The sequence below is a fragment of the Pogona vitticeps genome, chromosome 6, assembly GCF_051106095.1.
Source record: "Pogona vitticeps strain Pit_001003342236 chromosome 6, PviZW2.1, whole genome shotgun sequence".
NCBI lineage: Eukaryota > Metazoa > Chordata > Lepidosauria > Squamata > Agamidae > Pogona > Pogona vitticeps.
Genome location: NC_135788.1, coordinates 74,771,275 through 74,793,756, shown reverse-complemented (window position 1 = coordinate 74,793,756; position 22,482 = coordinate 74,771,275). Strand labels below are relative to the sequence as shown.

The 22,482-nt window shown below is 40.7% G+C and overlaps 1 protein-coding gene across 3 annotated transcripts in view; it reads left to right on the top strand.

Moving 5' to 3' along the window:
* GRB10 (growth factor receptor bound protein 10) overlaps positions 1-22,482 on the top strand; it is a 190,141-nt gene that overhangs the window by 89,042 nt on the left and 78,617 nt on the right. For all 3 annotated transcript variants that reach the window (XM_073003891.2, XM_020806217.3, XM_078377599.1), the window contains exons 4-5: positions 8,003-8,219; positions 10,619-10,760. In XM_073003891.2, the coding sequence (XP_072859992.1) occupies positions 8,003-8,219; positions 10,619-10,760 (359 nt within the window). The remainder of the gene's footprint in view (positions 1-8,002; positions 8,220-10,618; positions 10,761-22,482) is intronic.

The following is a 22,482-nucleotide window of genomic DNA, read 5'->3' as shown; positions in this document are numbered from 1 at the left end:
GAGGGGCGGAGAGAACAGAACTGTGTGTGACAGAGAGTTAGTTAGAGAGAAGACTGTGAAGTGTTTAGACAAGATATTGGACAGAATATTAAAGAGATAAAAGGAATTAGAAGTATATTGACAGTCTGGATATATTGAGATTTTGATTAAAGTAAATGAGTATAAGCAAGCTTATAAGTAATCAAATCCACATTTAATGAATGAACATCCATGATTATCTTTCTGTGATTTACTTACTACTACATAAATAAACCTTGTTATACTTGGCACCAAGAGTGTGAAACTCGTAATTGATATAATGAGGATAATATCCTCTGGTGGCAGCGAAAAAGGGGAAAAGTACAAGTCGTGTCCAAAGGTGAACCTGCGTGAGAGGCAAAACATACAGGGGTCACTGGGGGTGTGCGACACCGCGCTAAAACCACTTTCCACGAGGTACGAAGATGGAAAAGCTATCAAAAACTTTTTTGCGATTGTCCGTAATGCAGGATAAACAACAGGTATATCTTTCGGAAGCCAGAATTGCTGATACCTCTTGTTGAACTCTACCTTTAGTTCTTTGTTGGTGCTTATTCCGGCCAGTTCTTCTTGCAGTATGACATCCGACTCTACAATCTCACCGTATGGATTGATAATCCTCTGTGGTATTTCCATAGTCAACACATCATCAAATTTGGTTTTAAAGTTCGTGTGAAGGTCCTGTAAATGTTGAATATAGACGAAAATGTCATCATCGTGGATGTTTGTCAACGACAAGTTGGAGAACTGGGAAAATTCGTGTCGTCCCATATTTTGCTTCATCAGATTCATTCTGGCAAGAAAAGGTGCAATGATAGACTTTGTTTTTATTAAATTTTGATTGTCACCTTGCAACTGCAAGCTAATCTTATTAAACTTACTAAACAAATCTGTTAAGTAAGCAATGTCTGATTTCCATTTGATTACATTTTCTTTCAAAATAGGATCTTTAGCATCCAAAAACTCTAAAATAGCCTCAAAAAGTGAAAAAAAACTTGTCAAACAAGCCTTCTGACAGCTAGCGTACTTCATTGTGAAGGAGTAATCTATGAAAGTCCTCGTCTTTTTCATCACAGAATTGCGCATATAACCCAGAATTCAACGCATTTCTGCGACTCTTGTTTACTGCATTCATGACGAATTGAAGAGATTGATGCAGTCTAACACTCAGATTTTTAGCTACTAAATGTTGTCAGTGAATAACGCAGTGAATTGTAAGCAACCCTGGTACATTTTGTTTTAAATGGCTCATAAAACCTCTATAGCACCCAAACATAGCTGGTGCTCCATCTGCTGCTGCCGAAATTATGTTTGATAAATGGATGGCTTTTTCCATGAAATAATCTTTCAAAACTTTGAATATTGGTTCACTTTTAGTATCAGTTTTCAAAGTTTTTGTGAATAGCAGATCTTTGTGGATTTCTTGACCCATAACACAACAAACATATGCCAATAATAGTGCTTCATTCCCAGGTAACGTCGACTCATCCAGTTGAATAGAAAAATGGTTCATTTGCAGATAATTACTCAAGAAGCTTTCAATATCATGGCTCATTTCATCAATACGTCTTTGAACTGTATTGTTGCTTAAAGGAATTTTTTTAATGTACTCAACCCTTGACTTACGAACATCCCTAGATACAAACTTTTCGATTTACGAACGGCTCCGTTGGCAAAAATTGGCATCAACTTGCGAACGGAGCTCGACGTATGAACGAGGTCGGGGCTCCGTTCGCAAGTCAATGCCATTTTTTTGCAAATGGAGCTGTTCGTAAATGGCTCCCTGCAAAACGTCAGAGAGAAAGGTCTGGAAATTCAAATTTCCTACCCTTTCTCCCTGTCTTTTTGGCTTCGGGGGTCTCAGAGGGCTTTCCGCCTGACATTGGAGGAAGCCCTTTGATCGTGGCGGCAGGGACCCCCAGGGAGGTCTACCAGGGATTATCTGCCACCATGGGAGACCTCCCTGGGGTTCCCCGCCGCTGTGATCAGCACCTCTGGAGCTCTCAAAGGGCTTTCGCCCCGACATCGGAGGAAGCCCTTTGAGAGCTCCGAAGCCAAAAAGGCAGGGAGAAAGGGTGGGAAATTGGAATTCCCAGCCCTTTCCCCGTGCCTTTTTGCCTTTTGAAATGCTGGAACGGATTAGTTCCATTCCCATGCATTTTAATGGGAAATGGTACTTACGAACTTTTCGACGTATGAACGTCATTCCAAAACAGATTAAGTTCGTAAGTCGAGGTACCACTGTTTATCATATGCAGGCTTGTGTAGAACAGTTTTTAAAACCTCTTCAATGGCTGGCACAATCAGCTGTTCCCTGATAGTATGAGACTTTCCAGATTTTGCTATGAGTAGTGAGATATTGTAAGAAGCTTGCAATCCATTGTTGTCTCTTTTTGACATTGAAGCAAATATACTGTTCACCCTGGTTCTCTTCTGACATTTTTTTTTCAGTGTTTTAAAGTGTGTCAAATCTTTCATTTTCTCATCAGGGTGACACCTTCTCAAATGATCCTCTAGCTTGGATGGCTTCATAGCATCATTACTTAAAACTGTTCCATAAAAGGCACATGGTCAGATGTTTGTCCGACAGCGATGCAATGAAGCCGAACTTCAAATATTAAACACTATATTGCCTACATTTCTTTTTAGCTTCAGCCATGTTGGATGGAAGTTAACTGAGTAAAATTGAAGTTATTTAAATATGCTAAGACAGAGCAATTCAAACTTGATTCGTGTCCAGACAGCATGCAAATATTTTTAAAACAGTTTTTGGTAATAGTGAAAATATTTTTACAACACAATGGAAAACTTCACGCACATTCAATAGAGCTTGGTAAATTGACTTTTCCAGTATCCATACTGCAATGTACTAGTAAAATGTTTCTAAATATTAAGGGGAGCCAGAGGTGGTCAAAATTGAAAAATCACCAATTTTTAGTTTTTGATCTTATAAATTAAATCAAACTTTGCGTTTTCTGGCAAACTTTGTTTCATCCTTCTATCTGCTCTAGAAATTGAATTATTACAGTTTTTATAGTTGCCTGCAGCATGCATTTTTATACAAGGCATGGCTGGGGCAAAAGTGGGCATTGCCAGTGAGTGCTTCTGACATCATCTTGTGAGTACATTGGATTTTCTGTTTCTGGACTAGATTATATCCTATTCTTAGCCATGTTTTCTGTGTTAAGGTTGCTTATTCTATTTTCATTTGTGACAAATGAAATGTTGAGAACAAAAAAAAGTGTTTGTATGGTTTCATTTTACTTAATATGTGTATTGTTGGCGACATACTTCGAGTGTGAAGACTGCTTGTAGTGACAATGCCACAATTGAATTTCCATGTTTTGAAGAAGAGAAAGAATGTAGGAAAACAAAAATATTTGGTACAAATGATGAAATTCTGAAAACAAAAAACATATTTTTAAGTTTAAAAATGGCTTTTAACAAAAAAATCATACCAAACTAAGTCAGAAATAATAATATTGCCACATTAAAAGCTTATAAATTAATCAGTAAACATGTTGTAAATGTTTCAGGTGTTTATCACTAACAGTCTCTGAATAAATGTACCTTAAAGTTTCTTATTTTAACATGGTGAGCATAGGCACCTCCAGCTCCCCTTAAAAATACTTTTTAAAAGGTTGAAATGTCCACAAAAATACGTATACAGCTCTATTCAATTGTAATTACTGTAAAATATGTATACAATTGTGTACTTATTTTTCTTAGGCACTCCTAAAAAAGATGATTTTGATTCACTTGACTTTTACCTATTTTCTATCTATATTTTGAACGTATTTTTAAGTTCTCAAAACTCAGAAAGCAACTGAACGTCTCTAACACTCCTATTTATCAATTATGAATCAAACAAGTGTATGCAAAGCTTTGATAGAAGTCTAAACAAGTACATGCACGATGTGTGTGCCCGTTTTGCTCAGTAATGAGAAATGACAAAATGTCATCGATTCCATTTACAGCACACTGACATTTACCATAACATTTTACCAATAATTTTACGAACTTACACATGAATGTAGCACACCACAATATAGATAGTACATAGTACCTAATTAAATAATATTATGAAATATTATGTGCACAGAATCTGTGTTTGGTGTAATTACGGATCGCCTAAATATTTATTATGATCTACCTAATGGGATCTGCTCATGTAGAACTCAGTTTACATCTTGTACACTCCCAATTTTTTCTTTCTCTGATGTGGATCCCCTGCAAGTCAAAATTGACCCCTGGGGTCCTCATAGACCACTTTGGGAACCTATGCGCTAGACTTAGTGAACCTAAAGAGAAAATGTCTAGGCCAATCACTTTCAGCTTTTTAAAAAGGGTGGTAGACCCAAAAGGAGGGTCAGAATCATTCAGGAGCTGATATAATAAGCTGTCTTGGTCTGAGTTATAAAACATTTTTAACCAGAATTGAAAAGTTCTCAGCCATGCCATCTTTTCCAGTGTGGATAGTCTGGTCTCAAGACAGAGTACTGAGTAGGGAACACACTTTGGTAGACCTAATACCTTACGTACGGGAAGTGGGATTGTACCTGTTTGATTGAACGATCCATGGCACTTTGCCAAATTGGGATGCCATATAGAATTTGTGGGGTGATTCTAGATTTTAAAACTTGTAGGGCTGCCGGAGCATATCAGTTTCCAATGTTGTAATAAAATCCAAGTATGGACTGCACATAAAGCCTGGCTGTGTTTAAGATTGATTTGCGGTGAGGAACCTAAGAATGTTTATAGTGGAAAAGAACAAATTCTTTATTGGCCAATAAAGGTTAGTAAACTTTATTCAAGCAGAATCCCCCTCCCCATGTTCTATTTTGAATTCAACCTCTAGCGCTACTGGAAATACTGTGAAATATTTCCAAGTCTGAGAATATGATGGGTGACCTGCAGGGATACCACAGTTGATCCATAAGAACCAGCAGTCAAGACAACTCACCAAATTCCCAAAGGCCAGACTGAGGTGATCTGTGTAATTCATCTTATCCAAAAACCTGTGGAATTTAGTTTATTTTGTTAGTATTCTATGTTGCTAGCTGCAGACTTCGGGATGTCTTTAAACAAGGTACATCCTGTGTGGGTTTCCTAGTCCTTTCCTCCCCCCTCCTCTACCACATTGTTCCTCTTGGCTCCTTCCTTATCACGGCAAGAGCTAATGAGTAGGCAAGTGATAGCTCACGTACCACAGGATTCCTGTTCTAGCACTTGATTCATTGTCTTCCCCTTTATACCTGTTCTTTTTTATTCCTGCCCTCAATTTGAGACACCTCAATTGAGTTTTCATTTTGAGTGAAGGCAAAGGTACTAGAAGCAGGGGTGCGATGTGGCTGCTTGGTGTTCCTTGATGCATGGTCCAACGAACTGTTACCCTGACCGTGCTGCTGCTTTATTTAAATGGACACAGTGGCCTTCCACAGTTCTACAGCTAGCAGAAATACAACATGTTCCCCTTATTATGGATGCTGTGATATAAAGGTCAATAGCAAGACTTTTATATCTGTTAAAGAGCTTTAGAAGACACACATACTCTTGATCACCTTTTTAAAAAATGGCATCATTTCTAGCACTAAGTTGTGTAGAGACTGCCTAGATCGCACAAAACATTGATTTCATTTTTAAATATTTATCTTGCCAAATATCCTTCGAACATCTTGAGGAAAGCAGGATAAGGAAAATAAGGACACTTTGCTGAGATTTTTTTTTTTTAAATAATTTTATTTGGTGGGGTGAAGGGTGAAAACTGAAACTTTTAATCGGCTGTGTTGTCCTAAGACAGAGATCAGGAGTGATGGAAATACACATGTAGTGAAAGACCTCATCAGAGAGCCAGGATGGGACCTCAATAGACTATAATCACTGGCAGTCCCAATTTCCTTTAAGCACATGCTTAGAAACCTCACAGTTGGGTGGTCCATGTTAAGATTTCAGCTTTCTATTTTATGAAAAATGCTGATGAGCTTGTTTTTTTGGTGAAGACCTAAAATGAATATTTGAGCTTCTTGGTAAGAAGTGGCTACTCATTTAAAGGAAGTGTTTGCTTGTTTGTACTTTTTTTGGGGAAATGGCCACTAATGATGTAACAGGCATCTGTGAACTGTGCATGTACAGTGGTGCCTGGCTTAACGAGCGCACCGTTTAATGAAGAATCCGTATAGCGATCCCTTTTTGGGGATCGCTATACGGATCTGCCCCAATCGCTGCACTCGCTTTGCGACGATTGGGGCGTCCGGCGGCCATTTTGGAGCCGCCGAACAGCTGATCGGCGGCTCCAAAATGGCCGCCGCATGACCCGAAATGGCCCCTATCAGTGTTTTCGCGCCCTCCCCTTGCTTACGGAGGTCGCGAAAACGCTGCAGGGGGGGCATTTCGGGCCATCCGCGGCCATTTTGGAGCCACCGATCAGCTGATCGGCGGCTCCAAAATGGCCGCCGCATGACCCGAAATGGCCCCTATCAGTGTTTTCGCGCCCTCCCCTTGCTTACGGAGGTCGCAAAAACTAAGTTTAATGCGTTCCAATAGGCTTTCCTTACCCGCACAGCGATGTTTTCGTATAGCGAAGGTTAATCCGGAACGGATTAACCTCGCTATACGGGGCACCACTGTAATAGTTATTTAATGTTCTGTGTTATGATAGGAAATATCATTATCTGATATTGGAAGAGGCATTAATTAGAGTAGACATACTCAGTCTAAGGCAGCGGTCCCCAACCTTTTTCAGGCTGGGGAAGGCGGGGCACCTCTTGTGCATGCGCAAACAAGCATGCGCGCTCTCTCACATGGGTATGCATGTGAGTGCACATGTGCAAACATTGGCGTGGCGCTTGTCTGGGTGCATGCACGCTCATGCGCATCTGCAAACAGTGGCGAGGTGCTTGCACAGGCATGCTGGAGCGCACGCGCAGCCGCAAACTGGCTGTGTAAGGGTGAGTGCGTGTGGGGGGCGGGAGGTCTGTCTTAGCAGCCCAGTCCAGCTCAGGCCATGGACCGGCATGGGCCGCGGACCGAGGGTTGGGGACCTCTGGTCTAAGGAATGGAGGTAAATGCTCACTTTAAAAGTTCTGATAGATTGAAATCAACAATTTAGAGTTAGGCCTTGATTCTTAGAAACATGAAAGAATGTTGACAGCCTTAGGATACTTATAGCTGTGAACTTCTAAGAAATTTTGAAGGCTGGTTTGCAAGCGTATCCAATTATCTCATCTGGATGGAATCAAGCACATGGCTTTACTGCCCACACATCTCTATGATAATGTCTACTGAGTATACCACATGCAGACCTGTATACAGTATACGGATGCCCAATACATGCACACCCTTCCCCAACTCATACAGCTGCGTGAGTGCATAAATTGGTTCACACACTGGCTGTGTCAGTGATGAACCCATGGTTTAGTTTTAAGAATATCACGAAGCCTTGTGCCCTTCTCTCAGTTTTTCTGACATGGCAGCTGAAAAGTTTCAGTTTCCATTTTAAGTTAGCTGCTGTTAAACATATCCAAGTCCTCAGCTTATTCTTAACCATGGTTGTTGACATAAGCTTTTTCCATAAAATTTTAAATTATTTGAACTTGGTTCATTTCTGTTAGTCATGGTAGTCCGGGACTAGCTTGAATGGCAAACTGTGGTTAAATTAAAGTGAAGGGGAAAGCTTCAAACCTCCTGTTTATAGCTGCTTTCGAAGAGGCAGGGGAACAAGGAAGTCCAAGCGTTGCTACAGTTTAATATTCCTCTGAGTTTTCTTAATCTGGTGCCTTTTTAGATGTATAGGACTACAAACTTATGTAAATATGGTTTAGGGTTGCATAAAGAACAGCCCAGTATCTGTTTTTGTCCACCTGTGAGGTCTCCCTCCCCCCCCCCCCGCCACTTGTTTTATCTCCATTGTGTACAAATAATGGCATTTTCCACATGTTTTGTTACCTCTCACCCTCAGTTTGTCTGTCACTTTGTATCCTTTCAGATGATGATGTGGACTTGGAAGCTTTAGTTAATGACATGAACTCCTCATTTGAAAGTCTGTACACCAGCTACAGTATGCATTCAGAAAGCACACCACTCCTTCAGAATGGCCAGCTCAACCGCAGCCAGCCTCCAGCCTCAGGAACAAACTCACTGCATCCTGTGTCTCCGAAACAGAAAGTACAGAGGTCTCAGCCAGTACGCATCATGGCAGTCAGGTATGGAAGCAGTAAAGCAATGATCCTCCTCCTCCTCCCTGGCACCACCCCGTCTTTGCAACCCAGTCTTGCACAACAGAATAATCCTGACTCTTTGATTATGATTAGAGCCATCAAGTTGGTGGGTTATATTGTGCTTTCTCTCTCAGATGCCCTTACCAATTTAGATTAGCACCAAAGATGGGGGGTATTCGTATATAATGGTGGACATAATGAGGGTCTGGACCATCCACTGACCACCTGCTGCTGCCACGGGCTCCGTACTCCCTTTCTATCACTCCGGAATGCCCGGTTGGCCAGCCACTCTTCGACCTGGCAGAGTGGCTCTTTCTCCTGCCTCCTGCCAGCAGTGGCTAATTGTCTGCGAGCTCCAGAGCGATTGGAAGGGAGTGCGGAGCTGGCGGCAGCAGCGGGCCTTCATTGTGCCCACCTGTGTGTGTGTGGGGGTATTCATATTCATATACGAATACCCCCTTGTCTAATTAGCACCAAGCACCATCTAGTTTAACAACCAGCTGCACACAGTGATCAGCCAGCCATTTGCTGGCCACGGGAGAGAGCCATAAAGGAGGGTGGAAAGAGGAGTGAGTCATGCAGATGAATAACTTTTATTAGTTCTTTTATGACGGTGTGTGTTTGACTAAATATTCCCATCAGAGACTAGACAGAATTACCTTCCTAAGGTGGAAGCTTCTTATAAGAAGTCACTCTAGAGCAAGGTGAAGCCTCCTTTATGGGCTAGTGTTTCATACTTTTTCTTATGACGTGCTGTTGTACCCAGGGACTCAGTTCAAAAATGACTATAGTTGTGACAAATGTACAGCTAGGGAGTGAAGTCAATTTTCCATAAATTTCTACCTGGTTTACCCCTCCCTTCTTTTTGGGGCCACTCTGGAACTGTGTAGCTCCTCCAAGGCCAGTGCAGCTGGTTGTTCTATAAACCACAATGAGAACTGAACTTCCTACTCCTGGCTTCATAGCAAAATGCTCTGTTACACCAAGCTATTCAGCCAGTTGTGGCACATTATTAACATTGCCTTTTTCAGATGCTCAGAATACAGAAGACAGAAATATCCACTGAGGTGTATTTAAAAAGCAAGTTAAAATAAGACAAAACAAAGGAATAGCATTACCTGTTTGGGAAAGCAATTAACAGCAGATGAAGTTGCAAAATACCTGCTTGTGCATATCCCCTCCCAAAGTATAAATTGAAACTAAACCAAAAGAAGGAATTTGGATAAAAGTATGAGGAGATAAATCTTTTTTTATTGCCACTTTTTGAATGGGACGCTGTGTTGAAGAAATTTGTGAAACACAAGTGTAAAATACCTTTATGCTGGTGTAGATTCAAGAATATTCCATAGGTATTGCTTGTTAAATATGAAGCCAGTTAGCTTTACTAATTAAAAAGATATGTCTTGCATGGAAGCTCTCACGAAGGGCAGGTAATCCTGTGTCCTTCAGATATTTCAGACTCATATAATCCCTAAATGCTAATTTAGGTTTAGGCTTTTGAGAGTTATAGCTCCAGACGTATGGACGCATGAGGTTGCCCATCCATGTGTTTACAGGGAGTAATATATTGGCTCTGAATACCTTGATCAAAAGTGTCTGACACAAGTGCATTCATTTAGTAGTCTGTAGAAATTACTTAATTAGATAGAATTTAAATAGTCTGGATTGAGTTTAGCACAAGGAATCAATCCAGATTTCTTGAACTGTCAATTGCAACACAGAGGGAACTAGGGTTGGATGATACAGATCAGAATACTGTTGTTCTGGCATATTTCCATGCCAATTTGATGGCCTTGAACATGGCAGTAGTCTTGCATATGTTGGAGACACAGCAGGTCCCCAAGTATGCTTTATACTCTGTCCCTCACTCCCCTGGTATGCTGGTGGTTGAGCCACACAATTGTTCATAGCTGACGCTGATGAACAATTGATGCTCATAATGCCTTAGCATTAATTTCCAGTTTGAGCCTAACCTCTTCTACTGCAAGAACAAATGAGACACATTTCTAATGGCCCTGTCCATCTGTTTTGTTATGTGCTGTCAAGTTGTTTGACTTATGCCAGTCCAAGTAGGGTTTTCATATGATATGTTCAAGGAATGATTTACTGTTGCCATTTCCCAAATGGATTTCTGTAGCCAAATGGTTGTTTGAACTCATGTCTCCTGATACTTAATTTGATACTATGTCTACTAGCACTTATTTGTATTCTAACTATGATGAAAAGAAAGTGATCAGGCCATTTGACCTTGTACTTCGTTTTTTCCTGTCTCACATGTGTATTCCTCTGCTCTGGTAGCCTTTATTGTGGGTGCGATTCTGTCTAGACTAGTATTATGTGAGCCTTATGGTAACCTGGTTTGCACTTCAACATCTGTTTTACAGACGCTTACAGGAGGAGGAGCAACAGTTCAGAACATCCTCTTTGCCTGCCATACCAAATCCCTTTCCTGAGCTTTGCAGCCCTGCAAACTCACCTGTGTTGGCACCTGGATCTCTACCTCAGAGTCAACCTGTTAATAAACAAGTGAGTTCTATGTTTTATGTTGCATTTTCTTAGAACGATTGGTTAGGGTTTTTTTTGTTTTTTTTTTTTTGCAGAGGCCCTCCCTCCCTTTTTACTCAATTGATATCTAATCAGAAAGGACAGGGGAGCAGGGGAAGTAAAATGTATCTTTTGCTAAAAATAATGCCGCTGTCCTTTGAGAAATGTAAATACTTGTAAGCAATGCAATTTTCAAACAGACTTCAAAGCTTCTGAAAAAGTTTTGTAAGTACAGAGCACATCAAAATCCTTCTATCTAATGGGGATTGTTTCATAATGAATAGAGCTATAAAGTTTGGTATCCTCTTTGGATCTTGTTACTGGAAGCAATGAGTCATTTAATTAGGAAGAGTGGGATGTTGCTTGGAGTTGGGAGTAACTGAATTTCTACTGTATAACTAGACTTTTTACCTGTTGTTCGATGCTTTGCTGTCAAGTTTGCAGGATTGTCAACACTAATAAAAAGTGTTTATAATATTTCAGTGTGAATTAATTTTAAGCAATCATTCAGTGTCTTACTGTTGGTTGGCCAAGAACTTGGAAAAGAAGAGGAGAGGGACCAGGGGATGATATTTCTGAGGCAATCTGGGCAATCTGTGGCCTGAATATCAGCTTTTGATAAAAAGTTTTTTTGCAGTCAAAGTAGATGTTTGATAAAGAGTGGGGTGGGGTGTTGCCTTCCATACTTTTCCCCTATATGAACAAACAAACTAGACGTTTATCTTGCACTGTGCCCTTTATTGGGTAATATCTGCCCAGAGTTCAAGGAAAAGAGACCGTTTCTGTTCCCCATTGTTATCTGCTTCTCTTTTACTGAAAATGTGAAATTTAGGACTATTTACATGAAAGGTAAGACTTACAACACCTTCTAGAACTGACACCAAAGAAAGATGTTCTTCTCATTATAGGGGATTGGAATGCTAAAGTAGGGAGTCAAGAGATAAAAGGAACAACAGGTAAGTATGGCTTTGGAGTTCAGAATGAAGCAGGGCAAAGGCTAATAGAGTTTTGTCAAGAGAACAAGCTGGTCATCACTAACACTCTTTTCCAACAACACAAGAGGCGACTCTACACATGGATATCACCAGAGGGGCAATACCGAAATCAGATTGATTATATTCTCTGCAGCCAAAGATGGAGAAGCTCTGTACAGTCAGCAAAGACAAGACCTGGAGCTGATTGTGGCTCTGATCATCAGCTTCTTATAGCAAAAATTCAAGCTTAAACTGAAGAAAGTAGGAAAAACCACTGGGCTAGTCAAACGCTGGCTCTATGGCTTGGAAATGGGGATGAGCACCGCGCCCTAGAGTTGGACATGACTGGAGTAAAGGGGAACCTTTACCTTTAGTCAGGTATAATCTAAACCTTGCTAGCGTGTGAAATGAGTGCAATTATACGGTAGCTGGAGCATGAATACACAGTGGAAGTCAAAAACAGATTTAAGGAACTAGATTTGGTGGACAGAGTGCCTGAAGAACTGTGGACAGAGGCTCGTAACATTGTACAGGAGGCAGCAACAAAACCCATCCCAAAGAAAAGGAAATGCAAGAAAGCAAAGTGACTGTCCAACGAGGCCTTACAAATAGCAGAGAAGAGAAAGGAAACAAAATGCAAGGGAGATATGGAAAGTTACAGAAAATTGAATGCAGACTTCCAAAGAATAGCAAGGAGAGACAAGAGGGCCTTCTTAAATGAACAGTGCAAAGATATAGAGGAAAATAACAGAAAGGGAAAAAACCATAGGTCTGTTCAAGAAAAATGGAGATATTAAAGGAACATTTTGTGCAAAGATGGACATTATAAAGGACAAAAATGGTAGGGACCTTACAGAAGCAGAAGACATCAAAAAGAGGTGGCAAGAATAAACAGAGGAATTATACCAGAAAGATCTGGATGTCCTGGACAACCCAGATAATGCGGTTGCTGAGCTTGAGCCAGACATCCTGGAGAGTGAAGTCAAGTGGGCCTTAGAAAGCATGACTAAGAACAAGGCCAGTGGAGGTGATGGCATTCCAGTGGAATTATTTAAAATCTTAAAAGATGTCATTTTTAAGGTGCTACACTCAGTATGCCAGCAAGTTTGGAAAATTCAGCAGTGGCCAGAGGATTGGAAACGGTCAGTCTACATCCCAGTCCCAAAGAAGGGTGGTGCCAAAGAATGCTCCAGCTACCGTATAATTGCACTCATTTCACACGCTAGCAAGGTTGTGCTCAAAATCTTCCAAGGTAGGCTTCAGCAGTACGTGGACCGAGAACTCCCAGAAGTACAATCTGGATTTCGAAGGGGCAGAGGAACTAGAGACCAAATTGCTAACATGCACTGGATTATGGAGAAAGCCAGAGAATTCTAGAAAAACATCTACTGCTGCTTCTTTGACTGCCCAAAAGCCTTTGACTGTGTAGACCACAGCAAACTATGGCAAGTTCTTAAAGAAATGGGAGTGCCTGACCATCCTATCTGTCTCCTGAGAAATCTATACGTGGGACAGGAAGCAGTAGTTAGAACTGGATATGGAACAACTGATTGGTTCAGAATTGGGAAAGGAGTACTACAAGGCAGCCTCCCTGCTTATTTAAGTCATATGCAGAGTACATCATGCGAAAGACTGGACTTGAGGAATCCCAAACTGGAATTAAGATTGCCAGAAGAAATATCAACCACCTCAGATATGCAGATGATACCACTCTGATGGCAGAAAGTGAGGAGGAATTAAAGAACCTCTTAATGAGGGTGAAAGAGGAGTGCGCAAAAAATGGTCTGAAGCTCAACATCAAAAAACCTAAGATCATAGCCACTGGTCCCATCACCTCCTGTAAAATAGAAGGGGAAGTTACGGAGGTAGTGACGAATTTTACCTTCTTGGGCTTCATGATCACTGCAGATGGTGACAGCAGTCACAAAATTAAAAGCTGCCTGCTTCTTGGGAGGAAAGCAATGACAAACCCAGACAGCATCTTAAAAAGTAGAGACATCACCTTGCCGACAAAGGTCTGCATAGTCAAAGCTATGGTTTTTCCATTAGCGATGTATCGAAGTGAGAGCTGGACCATAAAGAAGACTGACCGCCAAAGAATTGATGCTTTTGAATTGTGGTGCTGGAGGAGGCTCTTGAGAGTCCCCTGTACTGCAAGGAGAACAAACCTATCCATTTTGAAGGAAATAAACCCTGAATGCTCACTGGAAGGACAGATCCTGAAGCTGAGGCTCCAATACTTTGGCCATCTCATGAGAAGAGAAGACTCCCTGGAAAAGACCCTGATATTGGGAAAATGTGAAGGCAAGGCAAGAGGAGAAGGTGACGACAGGGGATGAGATGGATGGACAGTGGCATCGAAGCTACCAACATGAATTTGACCAAACTCCAGGAGACAGTGGAAGACAGGGGGGCTTGGCGTGCTCTGGTCCATGGGGTCACGAAGAGTCGGACACGACTGAACGACTTTTAAAAAATGCAAAGCAACTGCTTTGTTCGTTGAGATGTGGATCATCCTCTCCTTTATTTGTCATGTTAAATGTTGTAGTCTAACTTGTCGGTAACTCAAATTGGCTTAGCTTTTGTCTGTTGAAAAGATTTAGAACCAGGAGCATGCTGTTAAAGTTTTTAGACATACCTGAATAAAGTACAAGCAGTATAGATTGTGGTAGACCATGTGAGGCTTTTTAGCCAGTCAATCAAGCATTGTCCTGCTAGAGGAGGCAACTGGCCTTTCTAATGAGTAACAATTAGAGGATACTTTTAGTGTGAGACAGATGTTTCACATTTATTATGAGGCATAAATCTGTTGTTGCTAGTGTTATTTGCCATCAAGTTGGAACAGACCTATAGTGACACTAAGAGGGCTTTCAAATTAAGTGAGAGATTTAAGAAATGGTTTTACAAATTCCACAAGCACACTCTCTGGTGAGTTTCCATGGCTGAATGGAGATTTGAACTCAGCTGCTGAGTCCTGGTCTCTCACTCTGTCCACTACACCGCAGGGGGTGTTTTAGCTGGGTGGGGGTTATGGCAATCAAGGGCCATTATGATTTCATGCAGAATGGGCTGGTCTCTCCCCACAACTCTCTTAACAACATTTCTGAAATTGGGGGAAAAGTTTTCCAGGATTCTAATGTGGACAATGAAACAACTTCTTATTTAATAGACGTCATGGATTTTTAACTATAATATGTAAGAGGTTTTCTGAAACCTGGTGATCTTAGAGGCAGGCATACTGTCCCTTTGCATGATCACTCATAGATTTAGGTAAAAGCACTAGAATATTGGCAATCTTATGCTCTGTTCCTTCAGCTTTCTCACAGAAGCTGCACAGAGGAGTTGATACCTTCATTGCGCTATCCACCACAACTCCAATACCCCTTTGGCATTTAGTCACTGTCAGCATTGACCCCATCAACATATATGTGGAGTTGGGATATTTTTTCTCCCTTGGTCTCCCTTACTTGCTCTGGATTAAATTGAATTGCATTTAGCATTTTAAAACCCATCCCTCCAGTTCGGAAAAAGTCTTTGGGGACTTTCTTTAAAGCCATATTTCTTCTTATGGTATTCCTTTTCTAATCTTAGTTTTACAGATTAATTGATCTTTCTGTTTTAATTTACTGTAAATAATTTGATGTAATCAACAAACATGGCTACCTCATTGCTTACATCTGTTTCAAAGCATCTGTCCCTGTTCTCTGTGTGAAGAAGACACAAAAGAATTGATTCTGCTTCTCTAGAGTCCCTGCACCTGCCTTTACTACTGCTGTTGTCTATTAGCTGGCTAGATAGCTCCGAGGTTTAGATATCTGGCTGCAGAGCTACAGATTGGGAATTCAATTCCCTACTGTGGCTTTTGCAAGTAGAGCCAGCCTGTCTGGCCTTGGGCAGACCCAGGGTGCCCCTAGAAGAAGGGAATGGTAAATCACTTCTGAGCATTATCTGCTTGGAAAACCCTAAATAGGCTCACCATCAGTCAGAATTGACTTAATGATTATGATGGTCGGCTGTCATTTGAGTTTGTGTGCAATAGCCACTTAGGCCTTTTGCAAAGGAGATAACAGAGATGCAGATTGTTTTGTTTGTTTTAAAAAAATCATTGTTAGACAACACATAGAATAAAATGTAAAAAACACAGTAACACCACAGCAAGTAGCTATTTGACTGAATTAAATATTATTTTAATTATTAAACAAAGTTGGTATGGTAGCATATATGGGATAATGGAGAAATAAAAACTTTCCCCCTAAATTTGAGAAGGAAATTATCCAAGTTCCCTGCTGTCCAGCAACCAGCAGGACAACTTCTTCTTGTCTTAAATTGACCGGTATATGGTCCCTTGATACCCATCAGCTGCATAGTGTTATTTACATATTTTATTTTATTTCTGTGCTGACTTTCTTTCAAATTACAGGACCTAAGGTGGTTCACAAATTATTAAAAGACATTCAGTTAAGTATATGATACAAACGTGATGTAGATTTAAAATCTGTATTTAATTGAAAGCCTCATAAGACTATATACAGTAGGTCTACAATATCCGTAGGGAATGGGTTCCAACTTCCCACTTGCTATGCCGGAAAATGTAGAAGTATCAAACACTGTATCAAACATGGTCTCTGACTGCTTCTAGTGTCCAGTTCTGGCAAATAGTATACCCTGGGGTATTTATATAGTATTTTCATGCAGTGGATGAGTGAATCAGTGGATTCTCTACTATATGGATAATGCAGGCAGCTAGTTTTTAAAAATGAGGAGCATTTTTTGGAATATTAATAGCTGTTAATTATGCATTTATGGCCAAACCACTATCAAATACTTTGCATTAGAAGAGGGGTATCTTTTTACTATTCTGGGAAAATCCATTTCTGTCCTAGTTATTGTGAAGATTGGAGCTAAACCCAAGAGTGAATAGGGAAGCCAGAGGGATTGGCAGGTCATATATTTCTTGCTACTCAGAAGGACATAAACCACTCCTAGAAGTCCTGGCTCCACAGTATCCTGTCTGAATCAAGAATTTGCTATCTAAATGTATCCCCTTCTTAAGCTTTCTACTTAATCTTGTTCAGCTGTATCACAAAGAAAAAAAGGCACTAACCATTCCATTAGCTGTTAATTCAGCATCTTTCTAACAAGGTATCTAGTTTCCAGAGTTTTTTAGATGTTACACTTGGATATTTTTAACGTCACACATGGATATTTAGATGAGTCTAGTACAGTTGCTGATTATCCAACTACAATCAATATTTCTGCTTTCTTTTTCCAAACACTGTTATTTCATTTTAGAATAATTAACTTAACAGAAATTTATTTGCACAACATACGTTTATTGCTTTGAGAGGTCTGTACATCCCAAGAGGTTTATATGAGAGAAGAATAATGTCATCAGCATATCATAAAATTTAATGCACATGCGCTTCCACACAACCATATACACACAAATGATTACCAAGCAGTTGCACTTTGGCTAGATTACTGTAACATGCTCTATGTGTGGCTGCCTTCAGGAACTCCAGTGGGTCCAAAATGCTACAGCCAGATTGTTAACTGGGTTACAGGAAACCTATAACTCCCCTGTTATAGCAGCTCCACCAGCTTCTGATCCATTTCTGAGCACAATTCAAAGTGCTGGTTTAACCCATAAACCACTAAATGGCTTAGTTCAAGCTATCTAAAAGACCGCATCTCTATGAGCCTACCCAGCTGTTATGATCATCAGGAGAGGCCTTTCTCTCAGTTTCACTGCCCTCACATGTGCACAGGAGAGGGCCTTCTCTGTCACTGCTCCCAGATTCTGGAACTCTCTCCCATGGGAGGCCAGTCTGGCCCCATTTTTATGTCCTTTGGCAAGTAGACAAAGACCCTTCTCTTCAAGCAGCCTTTCCTTTCAATGGCTGGTTGACAAAGAAGATTTTTTTAAAGGGAGCATTTTATTCTGTGTTTTAACTTACATTTTTAATATTGTTCTTATTATGAGTTTTAATATATTTGTTTAATGCTTTTTTAAAAAACTGTGCTTTGTTATTTGGTTTTTAACTTTGCTTCTTTTGCTACTGTAAGCCATCTTCGATGCTTTAGGAGAAAGGCAGCATAGCAATATTTTAAATAATTAATAATAAATTGAAAGGTTTCGAGTGATCTTTCAAACCACTCCTATTGAGAATTCACCTACCAGGATCAGATTCTCTCCATTGAACTTGAGGAGATACTTAAAGAAACTGACATGAAATATGCAGTGAATATTCTGCCAATTTGTTTGTAAGGAACTAGATAGCTGTTCAGCTGTTCAGTCAGGTCTTTATTGCACCTAGTACTTGCCCATGCCTTTTGTCTGACAGGCAGATAATAGTACACACTATGCTCTGTGCTATATACTGGCTAGTCCCCATGCCTGGCTCATTTTCTGCTTTTATTCTGTCTCTGTTATGTCTTTTCACCTGGAACACTAAGTTCTTTCCTGTCAGAGGGATTGAAGTGTCAACCTTAACTTCCTTGCTCTGTTGCTAAGCTTTGACTATTTGGCAAACTTCTTTGTATCTTAATACTTTGACACTGGAGACAAGTTGCTTATTGGAGGATTTAGACTAGTGGTTTATCCCTTGAAAAGCTGGAGTCATAAGGGCCTTACAGTTCCTAACATGTTTTGATGTAAAAGCCAGGAGGGTGATTCAGATGCAGCCCAAAGCTTTTGCTTGTGGTTGAGTTCGTGTATACTGAAGCTGCCCCTTGGAGGTGGGGGCCCAGTGGAAGCAACTCGGCAGTGTGTATCAGCATGCCTGCCCATTGACTATAACCAACAATTCTGATCATTTTGTGTAAATGTAGTAGTTTTGTGCTGTCAAGTTGGAAACAACTTATAGCAACCCTAATAGAGCTTTCATAGTGAGATATTTAAGAGTAGTTTTGCCATTTCCACACAATAAAGTCCCTGTATTTAATGTATCAGCTCAGCATGTTGAACATGACTAAAAGAAATCAGTACTGTTAAAGCACTATGGCTATAAGAAAGACTTATTTATGCATATACTGAAAACAAAATAAAGTGAATTTAAATAATTATCTGCCAGAGTACCATATTTTTATGCATGTATCTTAAAGTATGAGGTCAAGATTTCTTTTCTTTTCATCTGTAAAGTATTGATTCAGGAACAACAAGTAGAAGTTAAAACTAATTATCTAGAGAAATAAGGCTTCACCATAAGGGAGTCCTGATATGCAGTGGCACAAGGGAAGTTCTTTCTGATGATTCTGGTAAAAAGTCATTTGAATGCTCAAGAAATCTAGATCTTAAAGAACGTGTGTGCTGCTGAAAAGTTTGATCAGCAGCTTGAGAGATCCTTTTGTAACAGCAAACAAAGGAATGAGCACAGACCTCTTATAACAAAGCTGTTCTCTGTCCTAGAACTTGCAAGGCTGGAAAGGAAGCCAGCTGAGGGCAGCCTGAAAAGCTAATAGACAGTGTAAAAGGAGATTGCACTAAGGTCAGGCAGGACGGCAACTGGGGTGGTCAAATATTTGATGCGTCAGGGAACAGCGAAATTGAGTGGTAATTGTACAGACATGGTTCCATGGGGAGTCTTTAGTAATGATGTAATGTTGGCACTCAGTGGGAGAGAGCAGGCAGCATATTTTGAGGAGAGTATAATAGTGTGAGGCGCCTGATGTAATGGGGGGGGGAGATATATAGCAGTTCGGTACATCAGATTCTTGTTTTGTCAGGTTTTGGTGTCCTGCAAAGAAGTAAACTAAGTCCTCACAGATACAGGTTGAAGTAAGTCAGGTCAAGTCAGCTTGATAACAAGACAGTTATTGTAAGTCAGGTGTAGTCACGTTTCTCAGGTCAAAGTCAGTCTGCCGGAAGAACTCACAGGACAAGTCAGGTAAAAATAGGCTAGTTAACACTTGTGTAGTCATTGCAGGCTCCAGTGAGCAAGAATCAGAACCGTGGATAGCTCCCTGCTGAGCTTTAGGCAGATGTTGTTCCAGCAAAGGACTGAGCTCCTGAAAATTTTAAAAAGACCTGCAGGGCTCATTTTCTGGTGACTTTACAGAAGAGCTGTATGTAATTCTTAAGGTTGTATGGCTGTTCCTGGATATTTCTGCTCTTTTGTAATAGACAGATGGAATGCAAGGAGGTTACTGCAGTATCTGAAGAGTATTTGAGAGATGTTGCTAAGCCAGGAAGTTATAGAGGGGAGTGCTGAGGAATCATTAGAGTAAACATGTGAATTGTTGGAATTGTCATTGGGTCCGAGGTAGACAACAAAGTATGACTTGTTTTAAAAAGCTCAAGTTATGAATTGCTCAATGGAACTGAAAAATTGTTTTCTTCATCTTCTGTATATGATAACGTGGTATATATTAACTGGAAGTGGGCTCAGATCTCAAAAATGTGGAAGACAATTGGTACAAACTACTGGCTGTAATAATCTGGCATACTGAATACCTGTTACATGCCTGCAGTATCAGTATACGGCTTTATTTAAAATGCTGTCATGAATTATGGCATTGAAGAGATGGTAAAACTATTTTCATATGTTAATCATTACTCCTACTGCTTTCTGTTCCAAATGTCCACTAGAAGTAGAATTGAGGGCAGAAAACATAACCAGGATGAATATAAAAACTAAAATCAGTGATCATTAAAAGTCAGAACAATTCAAAAGGCCAGTTTGAATAGCTGTGTATTTACACACTTACTAAAAGCACTGAGAATGGTAATTGACTGCAAGTCTGAGATAATTGTATTCTATAAGCTGGGACATAAGGGAGTGTGCTCTTTCTGAGCTTCATCAGATGAGTTTCTACAAATTATGATACAGTATTCTGAAGAGGGCTGTTCCCAAAGATTTTAACATCAAGGCAGGTTCATAACAAAGTAGATATAGCAAGATAACAAGGCCCCAGGCGGTTTAAGGTTTTAATGGTCGAACTGGGTCCTAATTTAGATTCCTCAGTGTCAAAAGGAATATGATCTCAGTACTTGGACCAGTTAGCACATTAACTGCCACATTTTGTATCAGCTGATGTTCCCTGATAACCTTCAAGGGCACCTCATGTAGAATGTGTTACAGTAGTGAAGGGGCAGTGTAATTAAGTTATGGGTGCCGATGCCAAGATAAGATGACTCGAGGAAAATTACAGGTTGCAGAATAAGTGGAGTTGTATAAAAGCAGTCCTTTCTAGCTTGGGAGTAGGGGATAGCGTAGTGTCAAAGAATATTCCAGATGTTGAACCTGAGGTTTCGGGGGGGGGGAGTGTAGTCCCTTCTAGAAAAGGTTGAATCCCAGTTCTAAAGCCAGTACTTCTCTCTGACCTGCAGCACCTCTGACTTTTCAAATTTAATTTCATCTTCTTTTTTCTCATCCAAACTATTATTAAGCTCAGGATACATTCAACAGTATTGACTGCTTTTTTGAGGTTAGATGAAAAAGAGCAGTAGAAGTTGGTGTCATCCTTATATTTCTGTCATCATCATATCCTGCCCTTTTCTCTGAATAATTTTATCTATCTGTCTGTCTGTCTGTCTGTCTGTCTGTCTGTCTGTCTGTCTGTCTGTCTTTATTTATTTATTTATTTATTTATTTATTTATTTATTTATTTATTTATTTATTTATTTATATCCTGCCCATCTAGTCTTTAACTACTCTGGGTGGCTCAGAACAAGTGGAATAAAACAATTAAAATATAGCAACAATTTACAGCAATAAACAATCGTTCAAGATGGGAGGAAAAAAATAGATCAAGTAGTGCCGGGAGGAAAGGCCTGCCTAAATAGCCAGGTTTTAAGTTGGCTTTTGAAAGTACCTAGCGAAGGGGCCAGATGAATCTCGGAGGGGAGATTATTCCAAATACGAGGAGCCACTGCCAATAAGGCCTGGTTTCTTGTTTTTTCTTTCTGGGCCTCCCTCAGCATTAGGCTCCTCAGCTGCACCTCCTGGCTAGATCGAGTGATACGAGTAGATCTAGGTGGGAGGAGGCGTTCTGCCAGATATTGAGGTCCTAAACTGCTTAGGGCTTTATATGTAATCATTAAGACTTTGAAATCAACACGAAAATGAACGGGCAGCCAATGCAATGCGACCAGGGTGGAAGAGATACGTTGATGTTTTCTCACCTCACTAAGAAGTCTGGCCGCCACATTCTGCACCATTTGAAGCTTCCGCATCAATCTCAAAGGTAGCCCCACGTAGAGCACATTACAGTGGTCTAATCTCAAGATTACAAGCATATGGATCAAAGTGGTGAGCGCCCCAACATCAAGCTGGGCAATTCGCCAAAGATGGATATAGGTGGAGTGGACCACTGATGCCACCTGGTGAGCGCCGGGTCCAGATGGATCCCCAAGCTGCAAACCTCACTCTTTGTAGTGAGAGTCACCCTCCCCTAAATGAAAGGGAGTTTCCCAAACCGCTGATGGTGGAGCCACCCACCCTCAGGACCTCTATCTTGTCCGAGTTCAGTCTCAGCCCATTTTCCTACATCCATTGCAGTACAGTCTCCAAACAGTGCTGAAGGGACAGAACGGCATCCACTGTTCTTGGAGAAAAGGAGATTCAAAGCTGTTTGTCATCAGCATACTGATAGCACGATGCCCCCACATTCCCTGGGTTGAGCCTGGGTTGAGCCCTGCGAGACCCCGCAATTGAGGCTCCATGGGGCCCGAAACCCTCTCCCCAAGCTGTACTCTCTGAGGAAAACGCCAGGCCACCAATTCCCAGCTC